Consider the following 27,872-nt stretch of genomic DNA (forward strand, 5'->3'; position numbering starts at 1 on the left):
TTGTTGTATTAAAATTTGAAATATGGACATTCAATTTTGTGTAAAATGATAAAGAATGAGATTTTAGGAATGATTTGAGAGAGACAAAAATGAAGGCTGTATGAAAATGTCATTTTACACAAAAAGTTAGATTGTCTGGGAACACTTTAACACTAAATTTTAAAGCACACTAGAATTTTTAAATAAATTATTGTCCTATAATCTTTACTAAAAACCAAAACAATCAGTCTTGCACTGAATCATTTTGCTTATTGTAAACTATTCAGATTAATTACTCATTAAGTAATTCTAACCTGCCAGCAGTACATTCTCACATCCTTTACCTAAATGTCATCTCACAAAGTTCATATCCAGTTCATTTCCTCTGCAGCCAATTTAAAATGCCTAGAAATCATAGCATGATGGTAAGCAGAGGATATCCCTTCTCAGTGTGCCACTCTTTCTCTACCCTTCCTGCTTCTTCCCCTCCCTGCTTCCCCAATTAGGGCTGATGAAGACTTTCAAGAACACAAAGTAATGACAACACAGCTTTTTATTGTGTATTTAACAGTTGGGCTTTATTAAACTCTTGTATGGAGAATACAATAAAAAAATCCATGTAAAATATCTACATATATTCTAATTTATTTTATGATGTAAAAGCAAATTTGTGTTATTTACATAGGATTAATGTATAGTTGATGCATCCTAGTTAACAGTTCTGCTGTAATAAATCTAAGCTTTATTTATAGGGTCCTACTAAATTCACGGTCCATTTTGGTCAATTTCACGGTCATGGGATTTTAAAAATTGTAAATCTTACAATTTCAGGTATTTAAATCTGAAACTTCACAGTGGTGTAATTGTGGGGATCCTGTCCCAAAAAGGAGCTGTGTTTGGAGGAGTTGAAAGGTTTGTTGTAGGAGGGGTTGCAGTGCTGCTACCCTTACTCCTGCACTGCTGTTGGCAGTGGCGCTGCCTTCAGAGCTGAGCAGCTGGAGAGCGACAGCTAAAAGCAGAGCTGACACCAGTAGCAGCACAGATTAAGGAATGCATGGTATGGTATTGCTACCCTTATTTCTGTACTGCTGCTTGCAGAGCTGGGCTCTCAGTTAGCAGCAGCCGCTCTCCAGCCGCCCAGCTCTGAAGGCAGCACAGAAGTAAGGGTGGCAATACTGCAACCCCCTAAAATAACCTTGTGACCCCCCCGCCCCCTTTTGGGTCAGGACCTCCGATTTGAGAAATGTTGGCCTCCCCTGTGAAATCTGTATCATATGGGGTAAAAGCACAGAAAATACCAGATTTTGGGGGGGGGGGGGGAGGGGGAACAGATTTCACAGTCCTTGACGAGTTTTCCATGGCCATGAATTTGGTAGAGCCCTATTTAATATTCATGCTCATTGTAAAGTATTTTCAATTACGATAAGAATTAAAGTCAAACCTGATGTATCTGACTGAACTGCTGTAACCTTATATTGTCTGTATTCCTATGTGAAGATTCGGTATTTAAGTAACTTTCTTTTTAATAAAATGGTTTTTGTAACTGAAAGAGAAATTTAAATTTGTAATGAAAATATTTTTCAGTTCACTTAACTCAGGGAAACAGATAACTGTTGACATAGTCTATGGGTAGACAACAGGCAATTGAATTGATTTTGCTTGTTTGAAGTACCCCAGGGGGCACACAATCCAGGCAGCACAAAACGTGTTTCATAACTTCTTCCTTCATATAATTTCTGCATTCTTTCATATAAAATTTGGTCTGTGGACCAAACTTTGAAGACCTCATTCTGTTTTTATTTTTTTGGAGAGTCCAGCTGGAAGACTACTACTTAAGATTAAGAACAGCTAGCTCCTGTACTAGGTAATAGAGCTTTATAACTTGTCTAAAGTCTGGTCATGGTACCTTGCTGTGGTTGTGGGGGTAACCTTCAGACTATGAACCAGGGCATTATTACCTGCCTGAATTTGCAGTCAAGCCTCAAGCGATAGCTTAATTCTGTGACCGTGGAATTTGACATTTTCCCGAGATGCTACAAAATTCAGCATTTCTTCCATGGAACATGCTGTTAGGAGGCCCCTGAAATTGTTTTTTTTTGTTGCCCTTCCCTTCTAGAACCAGATTATAACCACCTGTTGCTCTCCAGCTTTCCTTGCAAAGGGAATTAATTAAAAATGCTTGTTCCTTGCACTGTGCACTGGAGCTAGGTGCTGGGGAGCTGGGATTCTGAGCTACAGGGCAGCTCGCATTCAGAGAATGGAGATCCAGAAGCATAGGGTGGAGAGCAGTGCAGTAGCTGGAGCAGTGAGCCATTGAAGTTGGCTTCAAGCTCCCCTTTCCTTGATGCACATGCGAGAGAGAGAGAGACATTCTAAGACAGGTAAGGGATACAAATATATTAGCATGCTATATTGCAATGGAATAAATTAATGTTGCCACTGAATTTGGTTGTTGCAGTGATATTGGGTCCTACTGTGCTGTGGAGGCTGTGAGACATGGGGTATCAGTAAGAAGGAGAAGTTACAATATAGAAGAAGAATTATTAAACTCTTGGAGCGAGAGAGAGACCAGATGACCAGGGTTAGTGCTAGCCTGGGACCTGGGAAACTCAGATTTAATTCCCTGCTGTGTCCCAGACTACTTGTTTGATCTATTACTACTACTCCTGTAAGTCGCTTTGTCTCTCTGTGCTGTAGTTTCTGTAATATGGGGATACTGACTTCCCCTTTATAAAGTGCTTTGAAATGTACAGATGAAAAGCACTGTATATTTAATATTAAGACCTGAAAAATGGAGTAGAGGTGAAAGGAAAGATAACTGCTAATGGACTGTAGGCATTAAAAATATTGTATAGACATTTTCATTAGAGAAAAGTATACTCAGCCGCCTTAAGCAGGTATGGGGAGGAGGTGGTGGGGTTGTTGTGTTTTTTTTTGGAAGACATGGCAGTGAGGCTATCTCTCACTCTGGTGAGGTGGTTTAGTGCTTCAGCTAGTAGTTGATAGGCACATTTTTGAAGCCCCGTGTCAAAAAAATGGCAGATATTATAGCCAAGTGTCGCTCCTGCAGAATAGACATGAAGAGAAGTGATCCTTAAATGGTCTGCAAGTTTTCTTAGGAGTATAACTGGCAAGTCCAGAGAGACATACCAGCTTTCAGTAATTTTCTCCTTCCTCTGCAGCATGGGGCATGGATCACTTGCAGGTTTAAACTAGTGTAAATGGTGAATTCTCTGTAACTTGAAGTCTTTAAACCATGATTTGAGGACTTCAGTAACTCAGCCAGAGGTTATGGGTCTATTACAGGAGTGGGTGGGTGAGGTTTTGTGGCCAGCAGGGTGCAGAAGGTCAGACTAGATGATCACGATGGTCCCTTCTGGCCGTAAAATCTGAGTCTATGATTATACTATAAAATTTGTAGTCCTGTTTACCTCATTGAGCTGACTCTTGATCGTCTGTTTTTCAGACGTTTTGAGCCCCCTGCAACAGGGGAGAAAGTGAATTGCTCGGGATTATAGCTTTTTGGGGATCATAACAGAGCCTTGGTTTTTCCTGATCATGGAATTCACAGAAAAAGGTGGCTAACAATATTGCCAACACTGAACATTCATGATATTGGCTTAAAAATCATGAATTTAAAAATAAAATGTAGAGTTCTTTTTATGTGCTTTCTGGCTTTTAAGACTTTAGGTTACTCATTTCACATTTTCAAGCTATTCTCTATCTCTAAAAGCATATTTTTAAAAAACATTAAACCTGAGGTTCTCATGTTAGCACTTGACTCCAGTAGCTAGGGCTTGAAGCAAAACACTAAATATTGACAGACTCACGATAAAAATCAGAAAAGTTGGCAACACTGGCGTTAACCATGCTCTGCCATTTTCTTTTTTCCAACTGCTAAATTTGGTACTGGTCTGATTAGCTTAGCTGTGTTTTTTCAGATTTGAAAGCAAAGATCTTAGCCATAGTTGCAAACTGTGTTGGGCCAGGCATCATCTGGCTCAGTCTGCTCCTCAGGAGAAGAGGATCTCTCTCACTTTATAGGTCACTGTATAGAGTTTCTATAAATGTCATTTTACTTTTTTACTGAACAGGAAGTGATCATGTAGGGAGGAATTGTGCCTTCAGCATATTTTTGCCCTCACTTCTAGGTAACTTTAATTTGCAAGACAGACTGGTCTTGATGCATTTTTTGGAAATTGGATCCTATGTTTATTGCTTGGGAAGTCGCTATAGTTTTATCCACTTTTTCTCCATAAATGAATTCTGAATTAGGGATAATGGTTTCTAGACTAAGGGACTCTTCTTTTTCTTAGGTTTGTTTTAAGGAATTATTTCCACCTTGCTGAGGAAAAAAGGGTTTAGCTATTACGTCCAGTATTTTAGTGGCTCCATATCTCCCCTGCATATACTTACAATAACCCTCTGTGTGTGGACTGGTATGAGAGTTTCTTCACACAAGGTTTTCTCCAAGATTTTACAGAAATATAGAAGCAAGCTAATAAATATCAGTGTTTGTCTAAAATGGAGAAATTTGGAAACTGAAAAAATGTGAATAGTAGAATTGAGTGAGAACCAGATTTTCTGTTTCATGGGAAATTCTACAAGTTAAAAAAAAAAAATTCCAGAAAAGAACAAAACCAACGTTTTTCAAAATGTCCGGTGAAAGGAAATATTTATAAAGTGTTTTCATGTCTATCAAAATGTTTTGTTCTGTTTTTGAATTTTTTTTAAGTTAAAAAGTCAATTTTTCATTTAGAAATTGATTTTACATTATAGTGTTCTATTCCAAAATGTCAAAACAGAATGTTTAGACCTTATCGAAATGCATTTCTCTCCCCTCCATGAAAATTACATACTTCCACAAAACCCTCAGCTTTCAATGAATCTTCAGTTTTTTTGAGAACCCACTCTCTCTTTAATTTTTATATTGGCTTTCTGGTTAATAGCAACAATTTGAGGCAATTAAACAAAATTGGACAGCTGAAGTCAATTTTTAAATTCAGCTCTGAGACTTGCTGGCTCAGTTGAATTAATCTGAGATCAGAGTGTGGAAAAGCAAGCTTCAAATTAACCATGTGCTGCATGCCCCTCTTAACTTGGTTATTTGAGAGCATTCAGTACTTAGTCCTACTGTTGAGGGACTTTCTGAAAGAAAAAAATAAACCTGTTTTTATTACTGTGTTTTAGGGGTGGAAGTTATCCCCCTTTCAATTGAAAAAGTGACCCCACAGTATATAATGTCCAAAGACACCTTAAAGGCTAATATTGTTTACTGGATTTAGGACTGATTATATTAAAACTTATAACCAATTTGAGTTGCGTTTAATCTACCCCATTTACAGCCTGTTTCAGATTTCACTGAGTTTTGGTATACAGAACAATCTTCTATTTTTTTTTAACTTCCTTTGTGATAAATATCAGAAAAGTTACATTTCCTTTTTAAAAGGCTTTCATTATTAGAACTTTACTGATTTTAACACCCCACCTCCCATAAAAAAACAAACTGAGCTCATTTTTTTATTTCAGAATCTCTTAATCAGGGTTATCCACTTACCATTCTTCCACTCTGTTCAGATCCTCTCATCTCCCATTTTTCTCCATTAAATTCTGGGGATCTTTTATGCGACTAGTCCCATGATTTCAAGGAGACTACATGCTTGAGAGCAAGACTGGCAGAGTTTGACCTTTAATTTCATATTCATTACTCTTTCTCCCTCCAACCACTGACCAACCTAACTGACCAGATTCTCAATACTCATAATACCACCACCTGTTGATTAAATTTAAAATGCAGTTCTTTAATAAACAGATAGCAAAGTTTGGTGTCTGTCTTCCCGACATTTCAAAGGTCCAACAAATGATCAGTTAAATTTGCCACCTGGTGTAATCGTATAACCTAAATGAACACTGAGATGGTGTTGACATTACAATCTTTTAGGACCGATAAAATACTGTTTGTAGAAATTAGAGATGGAAAAGTCCATAGATCTAGTCCAGTGCAGGACTAGTGCAGGATTACTCACTGTAGCTATATTTTGGAAGAAAAGGAATACTGCATTTATTAGTTTTATTTCTTAGGTAGGCAGGTAGTTAACGAATGAATGAATGAATGTGTAAAACAAAGAATGTAAAATGGGAGTGTGTGCGCACAGTTTTATGTAAATATTTGTATGTTCATGTAACATCACATGATAATTAAACAATCTACTTAACAGCACTCTGCCTTTTAGGTAGAATTAACTTTTTATCAACACAGAATCCGTTAAGTCGAACTAATTATTTTAATGTGCCTTAATTTCTCCAAAATGGAGCCTCATGCCTAATGTGACCACATCATGGAAGAAATTTAGTATTTGGGATTTTTCCAGGACACTCTTGCATCCTCTCACTGCAGTAAGTTCCTCAAATGATTTATCCCCTTCTTAGCCCAGCTTCTTCAATGAGGTGAGATGATTAGGATGTGAAAGTTTGCTTCCTAAAATCAGAGGGGGAAAAAAGGTTTATCAGATAGCATCTATGTACTTTTCTTCCTATTCTGCCAATCATCAGTGTGGGCTTACTTTTTGTCAAGTGAGTTAAACTTAGATCGCTTAGGGAGAATTTTCAAAGTGTATACTGGAAATTTACAGCAAATTATTTTTTTAGGTGGTATTGGGTACAGTTCTGAAGGTACTGAATAGTTTGCAGACTGTACATGTATGCAGTGTATTTAAGACAAGATTTTAAATCTGAAATTTTAGATTTAAGGAAATTCCCAAAGTAACACAGTCATGACTAGAAGATGAATATACCAACTTCTAAGCCTTCTGTATTTCTCTTTTGAGTTGTAGGTTTAATGTCTTATGCCATATTCAGATAGGAAATTCTTTCTGTAAGGTTGGCAAAGTGATAACATTTCATATATGCACACATCATCTTAAGCCTGCTGAATGGGAGATGATTAAAAGATTAATTCTCATTGTGAAATACATCAAACTTGACCAACCTATTTACATTACTTCATACTACTGAATGTTTGTTGCACAATTCTTACCGTGTGTTAACTATTAAAGTCATCATAGGACACAATTTGCTTGAGGTTTTGCAATATAATTATTACAAAATGGCAGAAAAACGTGCATTTGGATTGGTGAATGGCAGTGGTGCTATCTTGGGCTGGAATCACAAATATAATTACTTTCCCAAAAATGAAGACCACTGACCAATCCATGTAGATTTGCTAGTGGTATTGTTAATTTGTAATATTTCAGTTACAGCTTTTGTTGATAAAAATGTTACTAATAATGTAATCAACACTTTTGGTCATTTCTTACCTTTCCTGCTCTCCCCCTCCCTATTTTCTATGTGTAATATCTTAATTTTAAGAATAATCAGTTATTTTTGCTGCTATGCAACCAGATCACACATAGTGTTGGAAATATATTGCAGGTCTCTAGAAGTACAGTCTGCTGTAGTTGCAAAATCTCTCTGTTGGGACTGCTGCTACATTTGATACTGTTTTAAGATGTTTTGTTTTAAGTCTCTTGAATGTTTGTCTGTTATCCTTTGCCCCACAGTCTCCATAACTGTCTAAGCGTGATCTTGAGAGGTGCTGGTCACCCACAAATCCCCGTGGCTTCATAGGATTTGTAGGTGATCGTCTTTCAGGAACAGTTTATAAATGCTTATTAATTATTCTAAAAAAGAGCTGTTAATAAGTCTTTACACCGGTCATACACAAAGAGCGAAGAATATTATCCTAATGGCTTTCATACCACCTTGGCCACATCTTTCCTCTTGTTGCTTACATTGCACAGCGATGAGCATAATATAAATATTTAGGTAATTGCCAAATTGCCAATTACTTGTCAACCCCTCATGTGTAATGTGCAGCCTTCCCTGATGTCATTAAGTCTCCCTAAAACCTAGAGCATTATTTGCTCTCACTTACTTTTAGTTTTGTGAGGACAAAAAGTAGACAGACATTCGCCCATACCTTTTCTCTCCTTCTTGTTTATGTTTAACTTCTTGTACAGCAGCCATAGTAATGGATATTGCATCATATATCTAAATACATATTTCCTGATCAATTTATTTATGTATATTTAAGTTTAGCAAATATAAAACTTCAATCAACTTGTAAGTGTTTCGTTCTTCCTTGAATTTGTCATACTGAGTATAAATTTAGTAATTAATAAATGTTCATATTAAACTTTAGAAACTGGGGAAGGAGAGGCAGCATTGCCTGAAAGTTCACAATTCTTTTTTTTCTGAAACACTAAAAATCTTCTATTGTGTTTTTTAGGTTCAGGGGTAGCCCAGGATGGCTGCAGCTTCATATGATCAGTTGTTAAAGCAAGTTGAGGCGCTAAAGATGGAGAACTCAAACCTTCGACAAGAACTAGAGGACAACTCAAATCATCTTACAAAACTGGAAACTGAGGCATCTAATATGAAGGTATCAAAAGAGTGTTCCTGTGTACATGGAAGCTTTTGATGTAACCTTTTTGTTTTGGAGTATTTCTGTATAAACATTTTAGGGGTTATTAGATGCTTAGGGGGTCTTGTGTGGTTTTAGATTCCGACAAAAATCCTCTTACAATATCTTTAAAGAAGTGTATTGATCAAGTCTAATTACTTTCCAGAAAGTTTTCATCAAGAAAATAAAAACAAGTTCAAAACTGTTTTTAGAACCATTTTCTGGTTTTTGATATTCTCTCTTATTCTGGCGTGTATTAATGATTACTGCCTTTTTTTCGCGACTGAACTTCCTAGCAGGAAGTCTAGTCTGATGACATAGTTCAACAAATATAGTTAAGATTAAGACCAGCTTTCTATTTATAGTGCTACTGTTCAGAGTGCTCTAAAATCTTTGACTAATCGGATTGTCCTGAAATTGTGTACCTCAGAGGAGTACAGTGAACTAAATTTGGGGCTATTTGAACAAAAGGTTCCCAATAAACAGTTTTTCTTAAAAGTTCACTTTATTCTGGTAACCAGTTTTTGGACACAGATAGATATAAACCAGGGCTGAGATTGTACCAGGTTCTCCAATGGTTGAGGGTTACCTCAACAAAGTGCATGACATCTATTAACTTGTTGGGGGAAATCAGATTACATATAGTTTGCTTCTCCAGATAGGTGTTCCAGCAAGCATTGCTAAAGCTTGAGCACCTAATGGATTATACTACACATATACAGAGAGCTGGAAAGCCCAGTTTTGTAAGGCACCTAAGATTCACAAGACCTGTGTGGCTCCAAGGAAATGTTCTAGCCAATGAATCTATATTTCCTGTAATCACTGAGAGTTCAAATCTAACCCAGAGCAGAATTTTGAAATAATAATAAAAAAAAAAAAAAGAGGCATGTTGCTCCAATATGGAGCATTTTCATTTTGGGGAAATTTAATCTGAGTACAGCAGAATATTTAGAAGTCACCAAAACTATTTTTGAAAAGAAAATAAATTATACATGCAGTGGTTGCTGGGAAGGGTAGGTGATTAGGGGTAGAAGAGTAGGTGGAAATAAGGAGAGGGAGGTTGGAGTGTAGTGATGGGGGTTAATGGGGAGGGGTATAAATGTGGATGGATGGGGAAGTGAGGGATTGGAAGGGTCAGGTGAATAGGGAGTGGGAGGGATGGGACACTGGGAAGCCTGTAGCCTCTCTCAGGCACTAAAATGCTGAACAACATTTGCTTGTCTGCTGCCTCAATTGATCACAATTCAGATGGCAGCTTTGTTTGCCAGGTGATTTTTCATTTTTATTATAAAGCTTTGCAAAACTTGGTAACTTGCTCACTTTTGCTATTGAATATAGTAATATTTTTTAAAAAGATTCTTTTCATTGAACACTCTTTTCCCCGTATATAGCTTGAAAACAACATCCTCATTAGTGCAAGTCTATTTTTTTTTGTGTTCTGGTCTAAATAACTACCATCAGACATGATAGTTCTTCAAAGAATTGCATTTTTTGCCAATACAGATATATATTTTAATTCTTGCATTGCCCTTTTACAGTATATTATGAAGATATCTCTCTGCCTCAGTTTGGGAGGAAATTAGTCTTTTACACTAGCTGCTTGACACTAAATTCAGTTCTAGTCATATTTTTTCAATGAATATGTACCAGGAAAATTATATTAAAAAAAAAAAAAAAACCAAAACTTTAAGGAGATCAAGGATGATATGTTCACAAGAGATTTCCAGTGTGCCATCTCCTGCTTCTTTCACTGCAGTCAGGAATGAGGAGTAGGGAGTAGCAGATACTTTCTCTTCTTAAGATTCTGGGATGAAATAAGGAAAATAAGAACACCTAGAGATGGGAAAGTGTTTGTTTCGGATTTACCAGACACATAGTAGCCAAAGGTCTATGTGAAAATGGAGATCACCAGAAAAATCCAGGGATGATGACATAGTAGGAATACTAAGGCTTCTTTTTTTGCAGAAGCTAGTGATAGGGACTGGCTTCTCACTAGCATTACCTCATGTTGTGTGCTGTCTTTTCCCTCTTTAGCTTTCATATTGTCCCCGGCTTGTATGTGAAAAAGTTTTCTAGCCCTGCTTTGATTTATTTTGAAGGCTGATCAGTAGTATTGGTTGGTCTTATGCAATAAACCCGGGGATGGGAATGGCCTTGGGATTCACAATCTTTGGGTGAACTTGGGCTGCATGCACCATAGATATACTTAAATTCTTTCTTTTTTCTTAATTTTTCTTTCATAGTCTTTAGCATTGTCTAAGTGACTTTGTTCCCTTAGAGGAAGCTACTTGCCTTCATATCTAGAGTCAGTGTTTGTATAGCACAAATGCCACGATGAAGTATGGATGAGATGTTTATAAAGAAAAATAATTAGCAGAAGTAGACATAAAAATGGAGTGGATGAAAGCACTGTAAATACCATATGAACAAGTGACACTCCAAATACTCTGTTTCTGAAATATTAATCTCTACTTTGGGATGTACTCTGCCATTGTTCGAGAGTTGCTGTAGAGCCTTAGCAGACCCGACACCAAATAAAACCCCAAAAGAAAAAAATAGTTGAGATCTACTGGGTATGTAGAATTTTTACAGAAACATAGTCATAGTTTTTTACATCCTCTATTTGACCTGTTCTAGCATAGTTAAAATCTGTTTGTGGTTATTCTCTGGATTGTTAAAGTCTTTATTTAAATTTGTCACTTTGATCTACAGTTTTGTGCATAATCTTTTAATATTAGCAGATGCAGGGAAAATATATTTCTTTAAAATATACTTACAAAAATGTGATAAAGCATTTTAAATAGTTAATATTTTAAAGAAATTGGTAATTTCTATAATTATAAGTGATAATTCTTAATCTGCCAATTTAAAAAAAACATGCAAGGGTTTAATATTAGAATTAAAAGTTTATAATTAGCTAATCTTTTATATATATATATATATATATATGTGTGTGAGAACTAATATGTGTGTGAGAGTTTTGGGGAAGTGTGTTGTCTGACTATTGTTTAAAGCTAGATATAAAGTCTGAAAGAGGAAACTGTTTCTGTGTGTATCTATAAAGAGGGCTACAATGGTAAATGAAGCTGGATGTGCAGTATTATAAGGAGTGCTACAAATGATCAAGGAAACAATGTCCAGCTTGTTTTTTAAACTTTGACATTTCAAGGATTAACTGTTGAAAAAAAAAATACAAACCCCTCTTCAAACCAATTATAGTTTACAGAAGAGATGCAAGTGCTGCCATTGGCTGTGTATCAGATGAGATGCAGCAGTGCAAGAAGGTAAAATATGTTCTGTAAATGAGCAAATATGGTGTCATTTAATGATCAACACAATGCTTATATTGGTCCATAAAAACTGAAGAAAGCTTGAAGATTCTAGATGATAAAACAAAAAAATTCAGACTATTGATAAATTTGGAAGGAACCTGGAGCTTACAGCTTTATTTACGCTTGGTAAAACCCTGTAAAATCAATAAAGGAACAAAAAAAAGTACAGTGTTAAAATTGTCCACACCCTTTTTTTAAATCTGTAAGTATAATCTTCTTCTTGTCAGAAATAGACCTTAGTTTTATTTAAAGTTTTTTAGAAATATATTTAGCATTGTAGTTTATGGGTATAGTAACTACAGGTGTTTTGCACTAGCATTTACATCAGGATAGCTAAGGGTCATTAGTTATCCTGCTGTAAAAAACACTTTTTTTCAATGAAGATATAGCCTTAGTGTTTTCTGTTTGAACAGATTTCACCCCACTTCTCAGTTTGTAGTATTCTGCTTAACTCTTCTTGAAATTCAACAGCTTCCATTACCTTTCTCCTCTGTCCACATGTAGCTATAGTAAAATATACAGTATCAAACATTTCACTTAAGTCTAGGAATCAGAATTAATTTATGTGAGCAGCTATCTAATGAATCCTCTGTAGGGGTTAAAAGCAGAGGTAATAGTGCAAGCTGGATTCTTTCTCAATACATAAGAAGTTTACATATTTAATTCTCCCATCTGTTCTTTCCCTCAGAGTATTCCCTTTATAAGAGTTAATATACAAGACTAGATTTTTCTCTGTTACGCCGATGTATATCTGGAGTAACTCCACTGAGAGCAGAATCTGGCCCACAATATTTACTGTGACTGCATTTCTTACTATACAGTATAAACTTGAGGATGAACCTTTTATCTCTGTTTGTGCACAATTGCGGTTATGTTTTAAGAATGCCCTATCACTATTCTTGTTTGGACTGATTTAAAGTGATGATTTGGAGCAGTACTCCAAAAGTGTGTACACATTTTTTTTTTCCCTTTGCTGTCAATTCAAAAGTTGCTTTTTCATTTTCTTTATAGTGCTAAATGTAAATTATATTCTCATGTTAAAAACATAAGCTGTAGAAAACAAAGCACTTTTATTACACAGTTTGTTAGACCAGAATAGAAACACTTGATGAAATTAATAAATAAAAGTAAGTTGAAAAAAATACAGGATGTGTATGTTCTGCAGAGTTTCTATGTAAATAGTTTTTAAACTCTAGTTAGCTAAGCTCTACCAGAAAACCATTGGTTACTTTTTCATTTCAACACCATCCCTGATAAATACATGCATTGATGATAACATAGTTGAATAAAAGGGAGCTAGTGGCAGCAGCAGAGCATAAAAACAAAGGATTTGGCACCTTGATCAGTGATTCTACTCTGTTAATCATGTTTAAGGCTGAGAATTTGTCACAGAAGTCTTGGATTCCGTGACTTTCTCTGACCTCTGTGACTTCTGCAGCGGCCGGTGTGCCTGGCTCATGGGCAGCTCAGGCAGCCCTGCACCAGTCGCACTGGCCGCTGCTGGGGCAGTCTTGGGTCACCATGTCTCCTACCCTCAGCAGTAGCAGAGTTTGGGTGTGGGAGGAGGAAGGGTTGGGGTAGGACGGGGTGAGATGGGCTCTGGGTGGCACTTGGGGGGTTCCCCAGAAGCGGCGACATCCCCCTCGCTCAGCTCCTACGCGAGGGGGCGAGGCAGCTCTGTGCGCTGTTTCCACCTGCAGGCACTGCCCCTGCAGCTCCCATTGGCCACAGTTCCTGGCCAGTGGGAGCTGCGAAGCCAGCACTGTGGGCAGAGGCAGTGTGCAGAGCTGCCTGGCCATGTCTCTGACTAGGAGCTGAGTGAGAGGGATGTTGCTGTTTTCGGGGAGTCCCCCAAGTAAGTGCCACTCAGGGCCCACCTCACCTGGTCCCATGCCCCAACCCCGTGCCCCTTCCCACACCCAAATTCTGCTGCTGCGGGAGGAAGGGAGAGGCGCAGAGCCAGGTAGGGAGCCTGCCAGCCCTACCAACCCCCTCCCAACACCAGCAGGAGTCCCGGGCCACATGCTGCCCCCTCCTCCCCTGCCCCACCCCCAGGCAGCCCCCCCAGGTTTTAGTTAGAGGTATGTAGTAGAAGTCATGGACAGATTACAGGCCGTGAATTTTTGTTTACTGCCCATGACCTGACACTTATTAAAAATACCCATGACTAAAACATAACTTTAATCATGTTATCTATTTCAATTTAAAAAAAATTAAATACAGAATATTAATGTTGATCTTGATCTAACTGCAAATAATCAGGAAGAGCTTTAGTGCACCATATGCTGTGATATTTGGTGATGGGAAAGAGGATATTTTATTGTTCATTGTTCTATATACACCTGCCAAAAATTCTCAGCAGTTAAGACTAAGAATCCACAGCGAAAGGAGGCAGTAAGTGTTAACATAGTGCATAAAGACAACATTAAGTAAATGTATTTCTCGTGACAGCTATTTTTAGATAAAATTCTGCTATTGTGATTCAGAAAGTGACATGTTTTACGGTGCATTCCTTAACATAAATTCAAAATACATTATCTAAGAGGATGCCAAGTAAGTTATCCAGTTCATTTCTTGCTCTGTTTCTGAACACTGTTGAGATGCATTCCAGCATATTAACTTTGAGCTGTCTTTAAATTTTAGCATTAAGACTGTTTTAATGCAAGTTATAGAAACATTTAATTTATTAAATGCATTGTTTTATTTTCCTCTTTGAGATGAAATTACTTTATTTAATTGTTAACATAAGAATGTCCATACTGGGATGGACCAAAGGTCCGTCCAGCCTACTATCCTGTCTACTGACAGTGGCCAATGCCAGGTTCCCCAGAGGGAGTGACCCTAACATGTAATAATCAGGTGATCTCTCTCCTGCCGTCCATCTCCACCCTCTGACAAACAGAAGCTAGGACACCATTCGTTACCCATCTTGGCTAATAGCCATTAATGGACTTAACCTCCATTAATTTATCTAGTTCTTTTTTAAACCCTGTTATAGTCCTAGCCTTCACAACCTCCTCAGGCAAGGAGTTCCACAAGTTAACTGTGCGCTGTATGAAGAACTTCCTTTTATTTGTTTTAAACCTGCTGCCCATTGATTTCATTTGGTGGTCCCTAGTTCTTATATTATGGGAACAAGTAAATAACTTTTCCTTATTCACTTTCTCCACACCACTCATGATTTTGTATACCTCTATCATATCCCCCCTTAGTCTCCTCTTTTCCAATCTGAAAAGTCCTAGCCTCTTGATCTCTCCTCACATGGGACCCGTTCCAAACCCCTAATCATTTTAGTTGCCCTTCTCTTTTCTAATGCCAGTATATCTTTTTTGAGATGAGGAGACACATCTTTACGCAGTATTCAAGATGTGGGCATACCATGGATTTATATAAGGGCAATAAGATATTCTCCGTCTTATTCTCTATCCCTTTCTTAATGATTCCTAACATCCTGTTTGCTTTTTTGACTGCTGCTGCGTGGACGTCTTCAGAGAACTATCCACGATGACTCCAGGATCTCTTTCCTGATTAGTTGTAGCTAAATTAGCCCCCATCATATTGTATGTATAGTTGGGGTTATTTTTTTCCAATGTGTATTACTTTATATTTATCCAGTGTAATGGACATGTTGTCTCATATCAGATATAAATAAGGGGCATAACATTAACAGGCAGGATGCAATTGTAACAGAAGGTTTGCTTTAATTACTATTATTGGCTCTTTATTTTCATTATGTATTTTGACCACGACACTATTGGTAGAGAAAGATACTAATTTTGTAAAGTTTTTTAATTTTTTATGGCTTTTGTGAAGGACAGGAAAGGTGTAAAGTAGTGATCTTTAAAAATTAATGCATTTGTCAAAACTAAGTATGAATACTTTATTTAGCATAACTTTATAAGCTATATATATGTCTATATAATTCAGGATCAGTCAAGCCAATTTACATATATGTTATACATTGGACAATGTCTTTACTTACAACATGAACAATTAATAAATATAACTTATTGTCCAGTGTGAGTGAATATGGCTTTGTTACCTTTGTCTTTTTATTTGATTGTGGTTATTCCTTTATGCTTTACTTCAACCAATAAAACATTTAATTAAAAAAAGGAGAATAGTTGGTGAAAACTGATGCTTTCCTTATGCTCAGTGGTAGAGTGCTGACCTTTGTTCCCTTGCCCATTCGCTACAACCCTTGCTGCATCTTCTTTTATCCCTACAAATTACTGAGAGGCATGCATCCACATTTCCACTTCCTTCAGTCCTGATCTCTTTTGTGTTACAGCTAGAATAAGAAAAGTGGTTCAGCCTAGGTTGGGGCTTGCTATGATCTTGTAATTAACCCTGATCTAATCTTGAACACTTTTTCTAATGTAAACAAACTCTTTGCATGCTTCAGAACACCCAGCAGTGGGATGACTTTAAGGGGGCTATTTGGCTGTTCTGCAAATGAAATAAGTAAGGATCCGATTCTGTCACAGAGGTCATGGATTCCGTGACTTCAACGGACCTCCATAACATCTTCAGCTTCATCCTGCCTCAGCAGCAGGTTGTCAGCCCCCACCCAGGAGCATCAGCCACCGGGTCAGCAGCTGCTGGGGCCAGCAGAGCAGGAGCAGTGGTCCCCAGGCTTGGTCAGTGCCACAGGAGGAGTGTTGCGGGGCTACAGCAGCAGTCGGCAGTCAGCCCCTGCTGGGTATTCTTAGTAAAAGTCAAGGACAGGTTGTGGGCTTTGTGAATTTTTGCCTGCAACCTGTCTGTGACTTTGACTGAAAATACTCATGACAAAAACTTAACCTTACCAGTAAAACCCTTTTTGGTACACTGCTAGCAGAACCTTCTCACAGGTAAGACTACCAAGAGGACCAGTCCCCAAGAGGAGATGCCCCTTGTGTTTGAGGCCCTATTTAATGGGCCGCCTTGTTGGTAATGGGAGTTTGAGGTGGCTTCCTTTTGTGGTGGACCATGACCAGAAGAAACTCCAACACAGATCCCATTCTCCCCCCACCCCGCTTCCCAATAGGGGAAATTACAGTGGAGTCTAAAGGAATTTTTTTTCCTAAGGCAGCAGACATTTCTTTGGAAGCTTGTGGAGATAATTCCCATGCTGGATGGCAGTATATTCAGTGGAAGCCTGTTCACTCTTATGCAGTGGGGTCCTTTAAATGGATAAAAGTCTGGGCCCCAAAGGGGGAGAAACTAATGCAACCCAGGGCACTTTTGAGAGCACATGCAGTGTTTGTGATGCCCTCTTTTTACTCTTAAGACTGTAGAGAGAGTATTTTTGTTTACATACAGTGGAAGGTTTCAGTAGGGCAATGAGAAAGGAAAATCTACTTTTTCAAGCGTTGCCTTTAGATTTGGTAATAGTAAAATCTACTGGCGATGTGGAAGGGAGATTTCTGTTTATTTTTAAATTCACATAATGGTTGCTGTTCTAAAAGTTCTACTAATATGGATTAGATTAGTATTAGGCAAACAGATGAGTGTATTTTTATTTTCGGTGACCAAATACAGTACAACTAGTGATTTCTGTAACTGAAGTGCTTATTTAAAATTTGAAGTTAATATACTGCATTTTTCTCTTTGTGTTTTATTATGCAGTAGTCATTAAAATTATAGATTCGAAAACAAACATTTGAGAATCTTGTTCCCAAGGCAGAACAATACATATGCTATAAAAGTTGTATCAGTGGTCCCTCTCATTGGCTTCAGGAGCTAAGATACTGTACCCTTTTGATAGGGGAAAAGTCAACTATATTAGTATAGTTATGGTCTAGAGTAGTTTTGTTACCAGGAACTTTGTAGTCAAAATACCTGTCACCTAATACAGAAGGAAGCAACTGAGGTATATCTTCAAAGAAATCACAGATAATGAAGTCTTGTCCAAAGTCCTGGAGAGCAATTACCTGAGTAAACTCCAAAAAGTATATTTTTGTGAAAAGTTGATCCCTGCTTTGCATTAACTTGGACTAAAATGTTAGAAAAGGTGTAAGGATGTTCTCTGTAGCTTTGTTATACCATTAAATAAAAACGGTTTACATTAAAAAAGCTTTATTACAACAAATTGCTAACTATAAACTATACAATCATGATTATATATCTATCTTAGCGGAACTATATACCGATTTTAGTAACGCCTACTATTTTTGTATAGTAGAAATGCCCACTTTATAGTTAAACCATTACCATTATTAATTGGCTCCTGTCTGGGAACATATCAACTTTAATATATGCTACCAAAGAACTACAGAAAAACATTTGCTGTATTGATTTTAGTTGGCAAAGGTGTTGAAAGTAGAGCTTTTTATATTATACAAAATGTCAGAATATTTGGCTATAGTTAAGGTAATCATTGAAAAATACTAAGTATTTAATGCTGTACTTCTACAAAGCATTGTACACTATACATTTTTCTGGTTGTAGTTTTTGGTCCTGTATCAATAAAAAAAATTATCCTAACAATGCATTTGTGAAGCATGTATGTATTGGGGTGGATTCTCAGACGTGCCTAAGAAGCAATAGGCACAGTAAAGGAAGGATGTGTGCAAAGGAGCTATTTGCAGCTCCCAAATGCTGAGGCCAATTTTATGCCATCCTACTCCCCTAAAATAGTCAACTATAAGAGCCACTGCTGCCAATGGCCACAAAGGGAATTTCTGGCATCTGGAAATTTGTTGGAGCTTACAGGTGCTCCAGAAATAGCCCATTTCATTTGACTGTGCTCCCTATATCTGAGGTCAATGGGAGGTGGGGTAGAGCAGGGGTTCTCAACCTTTTTCTTTCTGAGGCCCCCCCACAACATACTATTAAAAACTCCAGGGCCCAGTGGGGTAGAGGGCACTTGGGGCTCTGGTCCCCAGGGGGTGAGAACTCAGGCATAGGTGTAGTTTGACTCCTATTTTGGGTGGGCAGGGGGCCAACAGGGCTCGAGCCAACTTTGTTCGGCAAGGTCCAGGGAGGGAGTTCCACCTACACCCCCTGACTCACATCAGCAGGCCACCCAACCTGTCAGGGTTGTGGGAGGTGGACACAACCAAAAATTATAACTCAAAGGTGGGGGGCTTAGCTCAAAAAGTTTGAAAAGAGCTCAGGATGCAGGGAGGATGTAGCTAGGGACTGTATGTGGGCAGGGGGATAGCTCAGGGTGCAGGGAGGGGGGTAGCTAGGGACTGGGTGCTGGGAGGGTTCCCCTGCGGTCCCTGTTCCCCAAGGGCTCTACCAGCCACAGAGCCAGGTCTCCCGATCCAGGCAGTTCTGACTGGTTGTGTGAGCAAAGGGGCTTGGAGCTGAGGAGCAGTTTCAACCCCCTGCAGCAGCAGGAGCCGAGGGAACACCGCAGCTGCCTGCTCTGTGGCACCAGCCAGAGCAGCAGCTGTCCAGCACTGCGGCTCTGACCTGGTCGGGGGTGGGGAGAGAAGGAGGTGGAGGGAGTGGGTGGAGCTGCCCTGGGACTGCCCTGCTCTTGCACTGTAGTTTTGGGGGTATTGGGGGGCAACACCCCAGTGTCCCCCCAACTCTGCCCATTGGCTCAGGGCTTCTGCCCTATGAGGAGCTTTGGGGTTCCAGAATTCAGCCCTGCTGCTCCGGGCTTCAGCCCTGCGGGGGGTCTCAAGAATCAGGGCTTCAGCCCCAATGGCTCCTGGCTTCAGCCCCATGGGAGGTGCTGGGACTTGGGCTCTGGGTTTGTGGCTAAGGAGCTGGTCATCCTGTTCTCTAGTGTGATTTGGTAGTCTGTAGCAGACACCAACTAGTACTACATCTTGTGTTTTATCTTGTGTTAGAACATGGATCATAAACATTCGAGATCATTTATTTCCAAATTGTCAGTGACTTGGAAACAGGCAATACCATTTTTATAAAGAGTGCCACTTTCCCTCCCCTTTTGCCTCTACATCCATCCTTCCTAAATAGATTATAACCAGCAATTTTTAAATGTCTAATCATGTACATTTTCTAACCAGATTTCAGTAATACCAACTAAGTTGAATTTATGATCATAAATGAGGAATTGGAATTGCTCTTGTTTATTAGTTAGGCTCCCATCATTGGTGTCTAAGCAATTAAAATCTTCTCTTCCCATCACTTGATGCATTCATTGATGGTTTTTTTGCTTCCTCTGCCTAAAGTGCCATAGAGAGTTGTAATTTGGACACTTCATGCCTCCATTCTCTTCTATAGGATGGGTTCTTTGGCCAGACTACATCTCCCTTGATGAACTGAAATTCTCCGCCCTGCCCCCCAAACCATCCAGTTATATGACATGATATATGGGAGTCATGTGACTGTGGTGCATCATGAGATGTAGTCCAGGCAGGAAGTCCTGGGCACAGGGAAGAATGAGGGCATGAGGCAACCAAACTACAGCTCCCATGAGGCACTGTGGCACCTTAAGTAGATGTTCAATGTCTAAACTGACTCAAGATGAAATATTTTGATTTAGGAATGTTGAAACATTTTATTTTAGTAGAAAGTATTGAGATAAAACATTTTGAATTTTCTGAATAGACTTTTTTGCAAACTTTCAGCAAAAACTGTTGATATTTTGACTTGCTGTCCCAATTTGGAACAAAAACAAATGTTGAAATTTTGGAACCTCCCCTGTGATGGAAATGCCAATTTTTGCTCAGCTGTGATATATAGAGTGTTACATTATATGAAGAAACTCAGAGTATTGAGAAAACTAAAATGATAGAAATCTTATACTTTAAATGGCAATTAATACTTTCAAATTTGTTTCAAGTAGCAGTTTTAAATACTATTTTTTGAACTTTTTTGCTTGTTCAAGATAAGCAAGAAATGCTTTCCATTGTTTCTAAACATTTTTTTTTTAAAAAAGATGCCTTGCATGGCAGAATTTAATCCAGACTCTGACCTTAATACTGGATGTCAGCCTCTGCTTAATGTAATACAACATTGATTTTTTTCCATTGCCTTTACAAGTCAATGTTCAAATTAATAAAGCACAATCACAGCAGAGCAGTCACTGGCCCTTGTGCAGATTAATTGGGGTAGAAGCGGAAAAAATTGAAAGGGAAAGTAAAAAGATAGGAAGATTAATTAAAAAAAAAAGTGGAAGAAAAGGGTTAAGGCTTAGGTTTTTGAAAAGGGAATTTAGTAAGATGATGGAGTAAACCACGGGGGATAAAAATCAATGATTGTTTTTAAAAACAATCAAAAAATCTGATTTTTTTTTAAAAAATTTAAATCCTATCTAAAGATAGTTTTAATTAAAATACATTAGCTCAAAGATATCTCATCATGGAATAGGGATTATAAATTCTAATTCTATAGTATGAGACAATATATTCATGTAATGTTTAAGAAAAGTTTTGTAAATGAGTTCCAGTAGTTCATGAATTAGGGACCCAATCTAATGTTGTTCCAGGGGCTTCTGTATAGATTGTTTAGGCTAATCTTTCTATCTACCCTATGGGACTGACTCAGCCTAGAACAGGGCTCGGCAACCTTTCAGAAGTGGTGCGCTGAGTCTTCATTTATTCAGTCTAATTTAAGGTTTCACGTGCCAGTAATATATATTTTAGAAGGTCTCTTTCTATAAGTCTATAATATATAAATAAACTATTGATGTATGTAAAGTAAAATAAGGTTTTTAAAATGTTTAAGAAGCTTCATTTAAAATTAAATTAAAATGCGGAACCCCCGGACCAGTGGCCAGGACCCAGGCAGTGTCAGTGCCACTAAAAATCAGCTCACATGCCGCCTTTGGCATGCGTGCCATAGGTTGCCTACCCCTGGTCTAGAAGACACCATCAGAGATGCTTAGTTTTGCAGTTCTCAAACTGTGGATTTGTGTCTCCAGAGATAACATGCTTGTTAACAGCACAGATGTTTTTAAATAAATAAATACATAAATAATATATAGAGCTGAGAATAGTTAAATAAAACAATGTAAATGTCTGTCTGGTGATGTTCTCCTCCTAATACAGCATGGCAAAATAATCCTCCAAATATTAATGATTAACCTGTTGAATTGGAGATAGTTCACCTCCCAATGACTTCATAAATATCTGCTTCAATTACCTTTGGTAAATGAAATAACCAAACAATCATTAATTTTCTGATATAGCTGTAAAACTAATCTGAAAAGTTTTAAAGTGATTTATTTTGAAAAATGTATAGTGTACCATCTAAAAATTAAACCTACATCTATATCTGAGTTATGAAGAATGTGTATTAAGGTTATAACAACCAACAAGAATGCACTTTTATGTAGAAATTCATGATTAAATCGAGTCTTCCTGACTAGTGATTTAAATCAAATCTACCCTGGAGTAAACACACACAATTTAATCTATAAAGGGTGGAGAAAATGACTATTTACATTGTAATATTGTATTAATATCCTTTGAATCTAAACGTAGAAACAGTAATCAGTTAGCCATTTGTAAAACTTACTTTGAATTGCTTCATCTTTTTAATTAAAAAAAAACAAAACAAAACAGCAAGACTAGGAATTCATAAACCAAACTCAGAAATATAATTATAAATATATAAAATGCTTCACAAACTGCTGTGTGGAAATAAATAAAAGTATTTTTATCAAACCACTGAGTACGAACTATTCACAAATTAATATTGCATGCATCAACTGAAAGAAGTGAATAAATTATAAGTCTCTTGATAAACGGTTGTCTGGAGGATGAATAAGCTCATGACATAAAGATGGCCTATATTAGGTACTATAATAATCACCAGTGTGTGCCAAAAAGAGAACTGGAGTAGGGGAGAGCAGAAATAAGTAATAATTCATAATTATAGATTCAAAGTAATGATTATAGATTCTACTTGCATAGTGCAGATACTAGTTATAGGGGTTATTCAGTTGTGTAGATATACACGTTACGTTAACATTGGGTAGGGAAATTGGTATAAAATGAAATTATCAAATACTACAATTGTGAAGTGACATTTTACTTTTGGAACAGAATTTGACTTTGACAAAAAACATATTCAGCGTAGCAATTGCTGTAGTTGTTCTTCACTCCCCCAAAGTGGGGAACTAAAGCTCAGGAAAAGTAGCTGGCAGCAGTATAAACCAGTGATCCTTCAGTTGCTTTTTCTGCAGTCTTTCTGGGGGGCCATTAGTCTGGCACTATCAAACAGGCAATAAATGAACAAACAGTGACACCTGATAACTGTATAAGTTGATAGAAATCCTAGAGTTTACTGCTTTTCTTTAATATGCATAAAGAATATAGCAAAGTTTCTTTAAATTGTCCACATAATCTTCCTCAGTTAATACGGCTGCAATGTCTGATCTTGTCTGCAAGACAACAAGGTAGTTTGTTTTAGAGAGTGAATGAATTCTCTCTGTGAAAATGAGCAGGTTAGCTTTAAAAAAAAACAAAAACAAAAAAACCCAAAAAAGTAACTCCCAAAAGTATTGGGTTTGAAACACATATAAGTTTAGAAGACAAAAATATCAGCTCATATGCATTTTTATTAATACCTACTATACTAGTCAATGGAAAAGAAATCAAATCAAATACACTCTAAGAATTCGTCTTGTGTGATTATTCAGCTAATGTAATTTGACAAATTTACAAATTGGGATCGGGTTTTTCCAAAATCATATACGCTGAATAATGTTCAAACTTTGAGTATCTGCAAAATTCAGCATAAAAATACATTTTCAAAACTGTATTTGTTTCAGATATCACTGAATATGTGCATTTAAACAAGAAGTGGGAAGGGATGCCTTTTCTGTGACTGAGTTTTTTTTGTATTTGCAGAGTCCTTAGCGATTTTCTGTTACTGCATTTCCAGAAGCATTGGCTTTTGGAGTTAGGCTTTGCAGATAGTTCTAAAGGTTGCTTGCAGAAAACCAGTTGATTGAATAATCAAATAAAAACACTTATTTTTGTGAGAAGAGTATTAGGCAAGATCAAGCTGGTGATGTTTATAGTCCCTGACATGACTTTGGACATGCTATTCTTGCTAAGCACAAAATAGGATATTTAAACTGATCTGACATAAACTGAATTCTGTTCAATTTTTACTATGTAGCTACAGAAAATGACAGCTCTGGAGCACCATGACATCAGATGAATACAGCTACTAGTTTTCTTACTGAAAACATCATTGTCCAAAGAACCTGATAAGTTAATAGCATTTGTTATTTGAAATGAAGTTATATTTTCCTAAAGTGAAAGGTTGAGCTACCATAGTGTTTCAACAGGCAACAATATGCTATTGACTATTACTATAATTAGTACTACTAACCAGGTGTCAAGTTCAGATTTTTATGGAGGTCAGGTAAGAGATGCTTTAAAGTTATAGTAATATTGGAGAAACCTCCAGCAATGGGTACTTTTGGGAAGCAGCGTTGTAAAACACCTTGCTACCATCTGCCTTGAGCGTGAGGAGGCCGTGTCTATGCCTGCTGTGGGTCAGGGGTCAGTTCCCCAACTCTGCCAGCATTTGTCAACACAAGCACTGCCTTTCAGGCTTCTGCAGGCCCCATTCTCTCTTTAGAGGTTAATGATAGGGACATCCAGCTCCTGAGCACAGAGTGTCCCCCTGTTCCAGTGAACGCACTCAGAATTCACAGATCTGCTATTCTCAAAGGAATAGTATGCACAACTTACCAGTTTCACCTCAGGATCACCACTCTGCTCTACATACAGCACTTAAATAAACTTCTTGTTTTTACTATACATGTATCTAACAAAGAACAGAGATTTAAGAAGTAGTAAGTAGAATTCATGGAAATATATGATTATGTATTAAATAAAATCATAGCATGCTTTCTAGAGCCTAAACAAGGCATACTCCTGTTTCAAAAAGGTTGGGTCACTTGAAATTTCTCTCCCAGCATCAGCCAGCCAGATCAGTTGTAATCTTCTATTCATCAGACAAATCAGCTGGCAGCTTGTCTCCTGAGTGAAGAATAGGTGGTTATATCTCTGCACCCTCAATATAGTTCCAGTGATCCATTATCTTCATTTGTTTAAAAAAAAAAAATTACCCCTGCTGCTTCTTTTTTCCTGTCTAGAATCTCCCATGAAGACTCTGTAATCGCTTGATTAGCATTTTGCTCAGACTGTAAATAGATGTTCACTGAGAAGTATACAATACTCAACCTCATTATAGCCAGGCAGATAGATACGTGTCTCCTGTCTGAAAGAAACTTACCACCTTCTGGTGACCAGTGCCAAGTCATTGACCTTAAGAACATAATTTTAAGGTCACACACCCACGCACACACATGTATAACTCCTTATGTATTATCCATCTATACATTTCACAATGATTGAGTAACAGTGTGACACAGGCTCTCAGTAGAAACCTTACATTACATTCTTTGACGAACTAGTATGTAGAAACCAGAACCTGTAACTCTTATTTATGCCTGTGCCCTCTGCCAGTTGACACCAAGTGGTCTCTGGGTCACACCTCTACAAATGCATAATAAAGGGTTTTTTTCCCCCATTATTTCAATATTTTTTAATGTTGCTCAGTGCATTTGACTATAGACCTACTTGAGTTTGTTTTTATATTTACATTTTACAGCCACACGTCTATTCCTTTTAAAACCTGTGTTAACGGGAGAGATGCACAAAACTGGAGATGAATATAAAAGATCCATCCACCTTTGTGTGCAGTTACCAAACATTAGGAAACTTTCAGCATTTTTTCATTTGATTAGGTTGCAGTCCTAAATCTTGACATTCTAAATTATGTAGAATATGTACTAGTTTTTATCTTGTGTTGTACAGTTTGCAATCTTTTAATCTGATACCAGAAAAAGTTGCTTTTACACATAAACATTTAAATCTATTCTGATTACAAACATAGTAAGAAATATATGATGAGGTGTGATGTAGTGTGAAAATGAATGTCACTTCAGTCAAGGCCAGGTACATTCATAGATAATATTTGGAACATCAGATTTGAAGACCATGTCACTAAATATGCAAAATCAGGCTCTGAATTCTTTTTGACTAGGTACCAGAGCTGTCAGTCAAAATCACCAACCCAGACAGCTGACTGTGTCTTTTAAAGCCATTCCATATCTAGATTTTCTCCTGGAGTTGACAAGTGTCTGCACCTCCCTTGCATCTCAAAGGAAAGCTCACTTGAATGTAATGACCGACCCTCTTAAAAACAAGAGCTTACATTTAAATGGTCCAGCAAGTTCAATATATCTTGTTTTTTTGCAAATTAACCCAACTTGATGCCAAGATAGGGATATCTGTGGCAGCTGTTTACATCTACCTCAAATGTTATTTCAGGAGAAGTATTGGTTTATTTTGCTACACTCTGAATAAATTTAAAGTTTCAGATAAATGAAAGTATCTGAAACAAACAGAAGCTCATTAAAGTTAGAGAAACAAAACATGTAAAGAACAGTGACAGTTCTGTCATAATAAACCCAGACCCAACAGACTACCAGAAGCTGGGACTGAATGATAGGAGATGGATCACTTGATAAATTGCCCTCTGAAGTATCTGGCACCAGCCACTATCTGAAGGCAGGTTACTGGGCTAGATGGACCATTGGTCTGACCCGGTGTGGATGTACTTGTGTTTTTAGTGAGATGGGGCAAGGGCTATGTGCATGTCCCCTTCCCCACTTGACTCCCATTTCCCTTTCCCCATCATTATTTTGCTTTCTGTCTGGGAGATAAATCATTCACAGTGTCAACATATAAAACTCTATTGGGAGGTTGAGCAGGGTTATAGTTACATAGGAAGGCATTAATTGGTGCCATCAACCAGTTGTTTGATCTATAGACAATTCCACACGTGCTTGAAGCTGTGACTGTGCTAATCAAATGGCAGGGTCTCTATTTATTCCCCATGTTCCCCCTGTTTTGGTTTTCTGATTCTTCCTCCTCCCTCTCCCCCAGTCAATTGGATTCTATATATTGATGCCTAGAAAATTCCTTGAAATTTTGGAAATGATCAGTTGTGATGTTCAAAACTTAATGCATTGCAGACAGACAGACAGATAAACACAGAAATTCTGTTGAATTGCGTGTAAGGCCATCACAAGTTCAACCAGTAATTTTACTATAAACTGATGTTTCATGGCACTCTACCTTCCATTGCTATCTTTAAATGATTCCTTTGCCTATATCAGTACAAACTTCCCCATGCTTGGCCGTTTTGACAGTGAGGCCTACTCTGCACTTGGGCACAACTACATCACTTCCCCTGAGCGCTGTGCCTATAGATACCTAAGTCCTAGTGTAGATGCAGCTAGAATGGAAGAATGCTTCTGTTGACCTACCTATCAATGCTGAGGGATGCAGATTACCTACAGTGATGAGGTGGGGGAAGGGACCTCTTCCATCACTGTATGAAGCATCTACATGACGGTGCTTCAGCAGCATAGTTGTTCTGCTGTAGCACCTGTAGCGTAGATATGGCATCAGAACTCTACTTCATACAGATGGACTCAGATCTGCTGGAGCCTTCATACTTAGGATCCCACCCTCCTGGAGACCCAAAATAAGGAAAATAGTGTTAAATTAAGCCATCTGTATACAAAATTTGCAATGGTTTAACTTTTACTGTTTAAAAATCAGTTTAGTTAAACTGGTGGAAAACCCTTTGTAGATACTCTTTATTTTGGTATATTTCTAGTTAAAATGGTGCAAATTTGTATGTAGACAAGGCCATACATATCTAACAAAAACGACATCACCAAAACTGTACCTCAGTTCTGAGTAAAGATATAATTTCAAAATCCTTCACTAGTTCTGCAGAAGTCAGTAGGAGTACAGCAGAAGAAAAGCTTGCAGATTGTGTCCTGGACTTGGGTAAAAAAAATTAATTTGAATCACTGTGGTGTAAAATATTTTATACCATCTGTGACAACTCTTAAATCTGGCAGGATAGAAAATTGCTACCTGACCTTAAACTAATGGAAAAAAAGTTGACATTTAGTTTAACAAATAATTTGACTAGGTTAGAGAAATAAGAAAATATATGAATGAGCAATTCCCTTTGACAACATCACGGCAACCCATTTTTAGTGTTGTTTTAATAAATTCTCTATTTTGTTCTCCAGGAGTTTCAAAAAATATAACTCATTTCAAAGACTTTCTCCCTACCTCTAGCCC

General features: G+C 37.7%; 1 protein-coding gene across 8 annotated transcripts in view; it reads left to right on the forward strand.

The window, feature by feature from the left end:
- APC (APC regulator of WNT signaling pathway) overlaps nucleotides 1–27,872 on the forward strand; it is a 202,775-nt gene that overhangs the window by 40,842 nt on the left and 134,061 nt on the right. For 6 of the 8 annotated variants that reach the window (XM_039545887.1, XM_039545894.1, XM_039545891.1 and 3 more), the window contains one exon: nucleotides 8,267–8,419. In XM_039545887.1, coding sequence (XP_039401821.1) covers nucleotides 8,285–8,419 — 135 coding nt within the window. In that variant the 5' untranslated portion in view covers nucleotides 8,267–8,284. Of the gene's footprint in view, nucleotides 1–8,266; nucleotides 8,420–27,872 lie in introns of those variants that run through there. The other 2 variants (XM_039545892.1, XM_039545893.1) reach the window with 1 other exon arrangement.

This window comes from Mauremys reevesii, linkage group 6 (genome assembly GCF_016161935.1).
Source record: "Mauremys reevesii isolate NIE-2019 linkage group 6, ASM1616193v1, whole genome shotgun sequence".
Lineage (NCBI taxonomy): Eukaryota > Metazoa > Chordata > Testudines > Geoemydidae > Mauremys > Mauremys reevesii.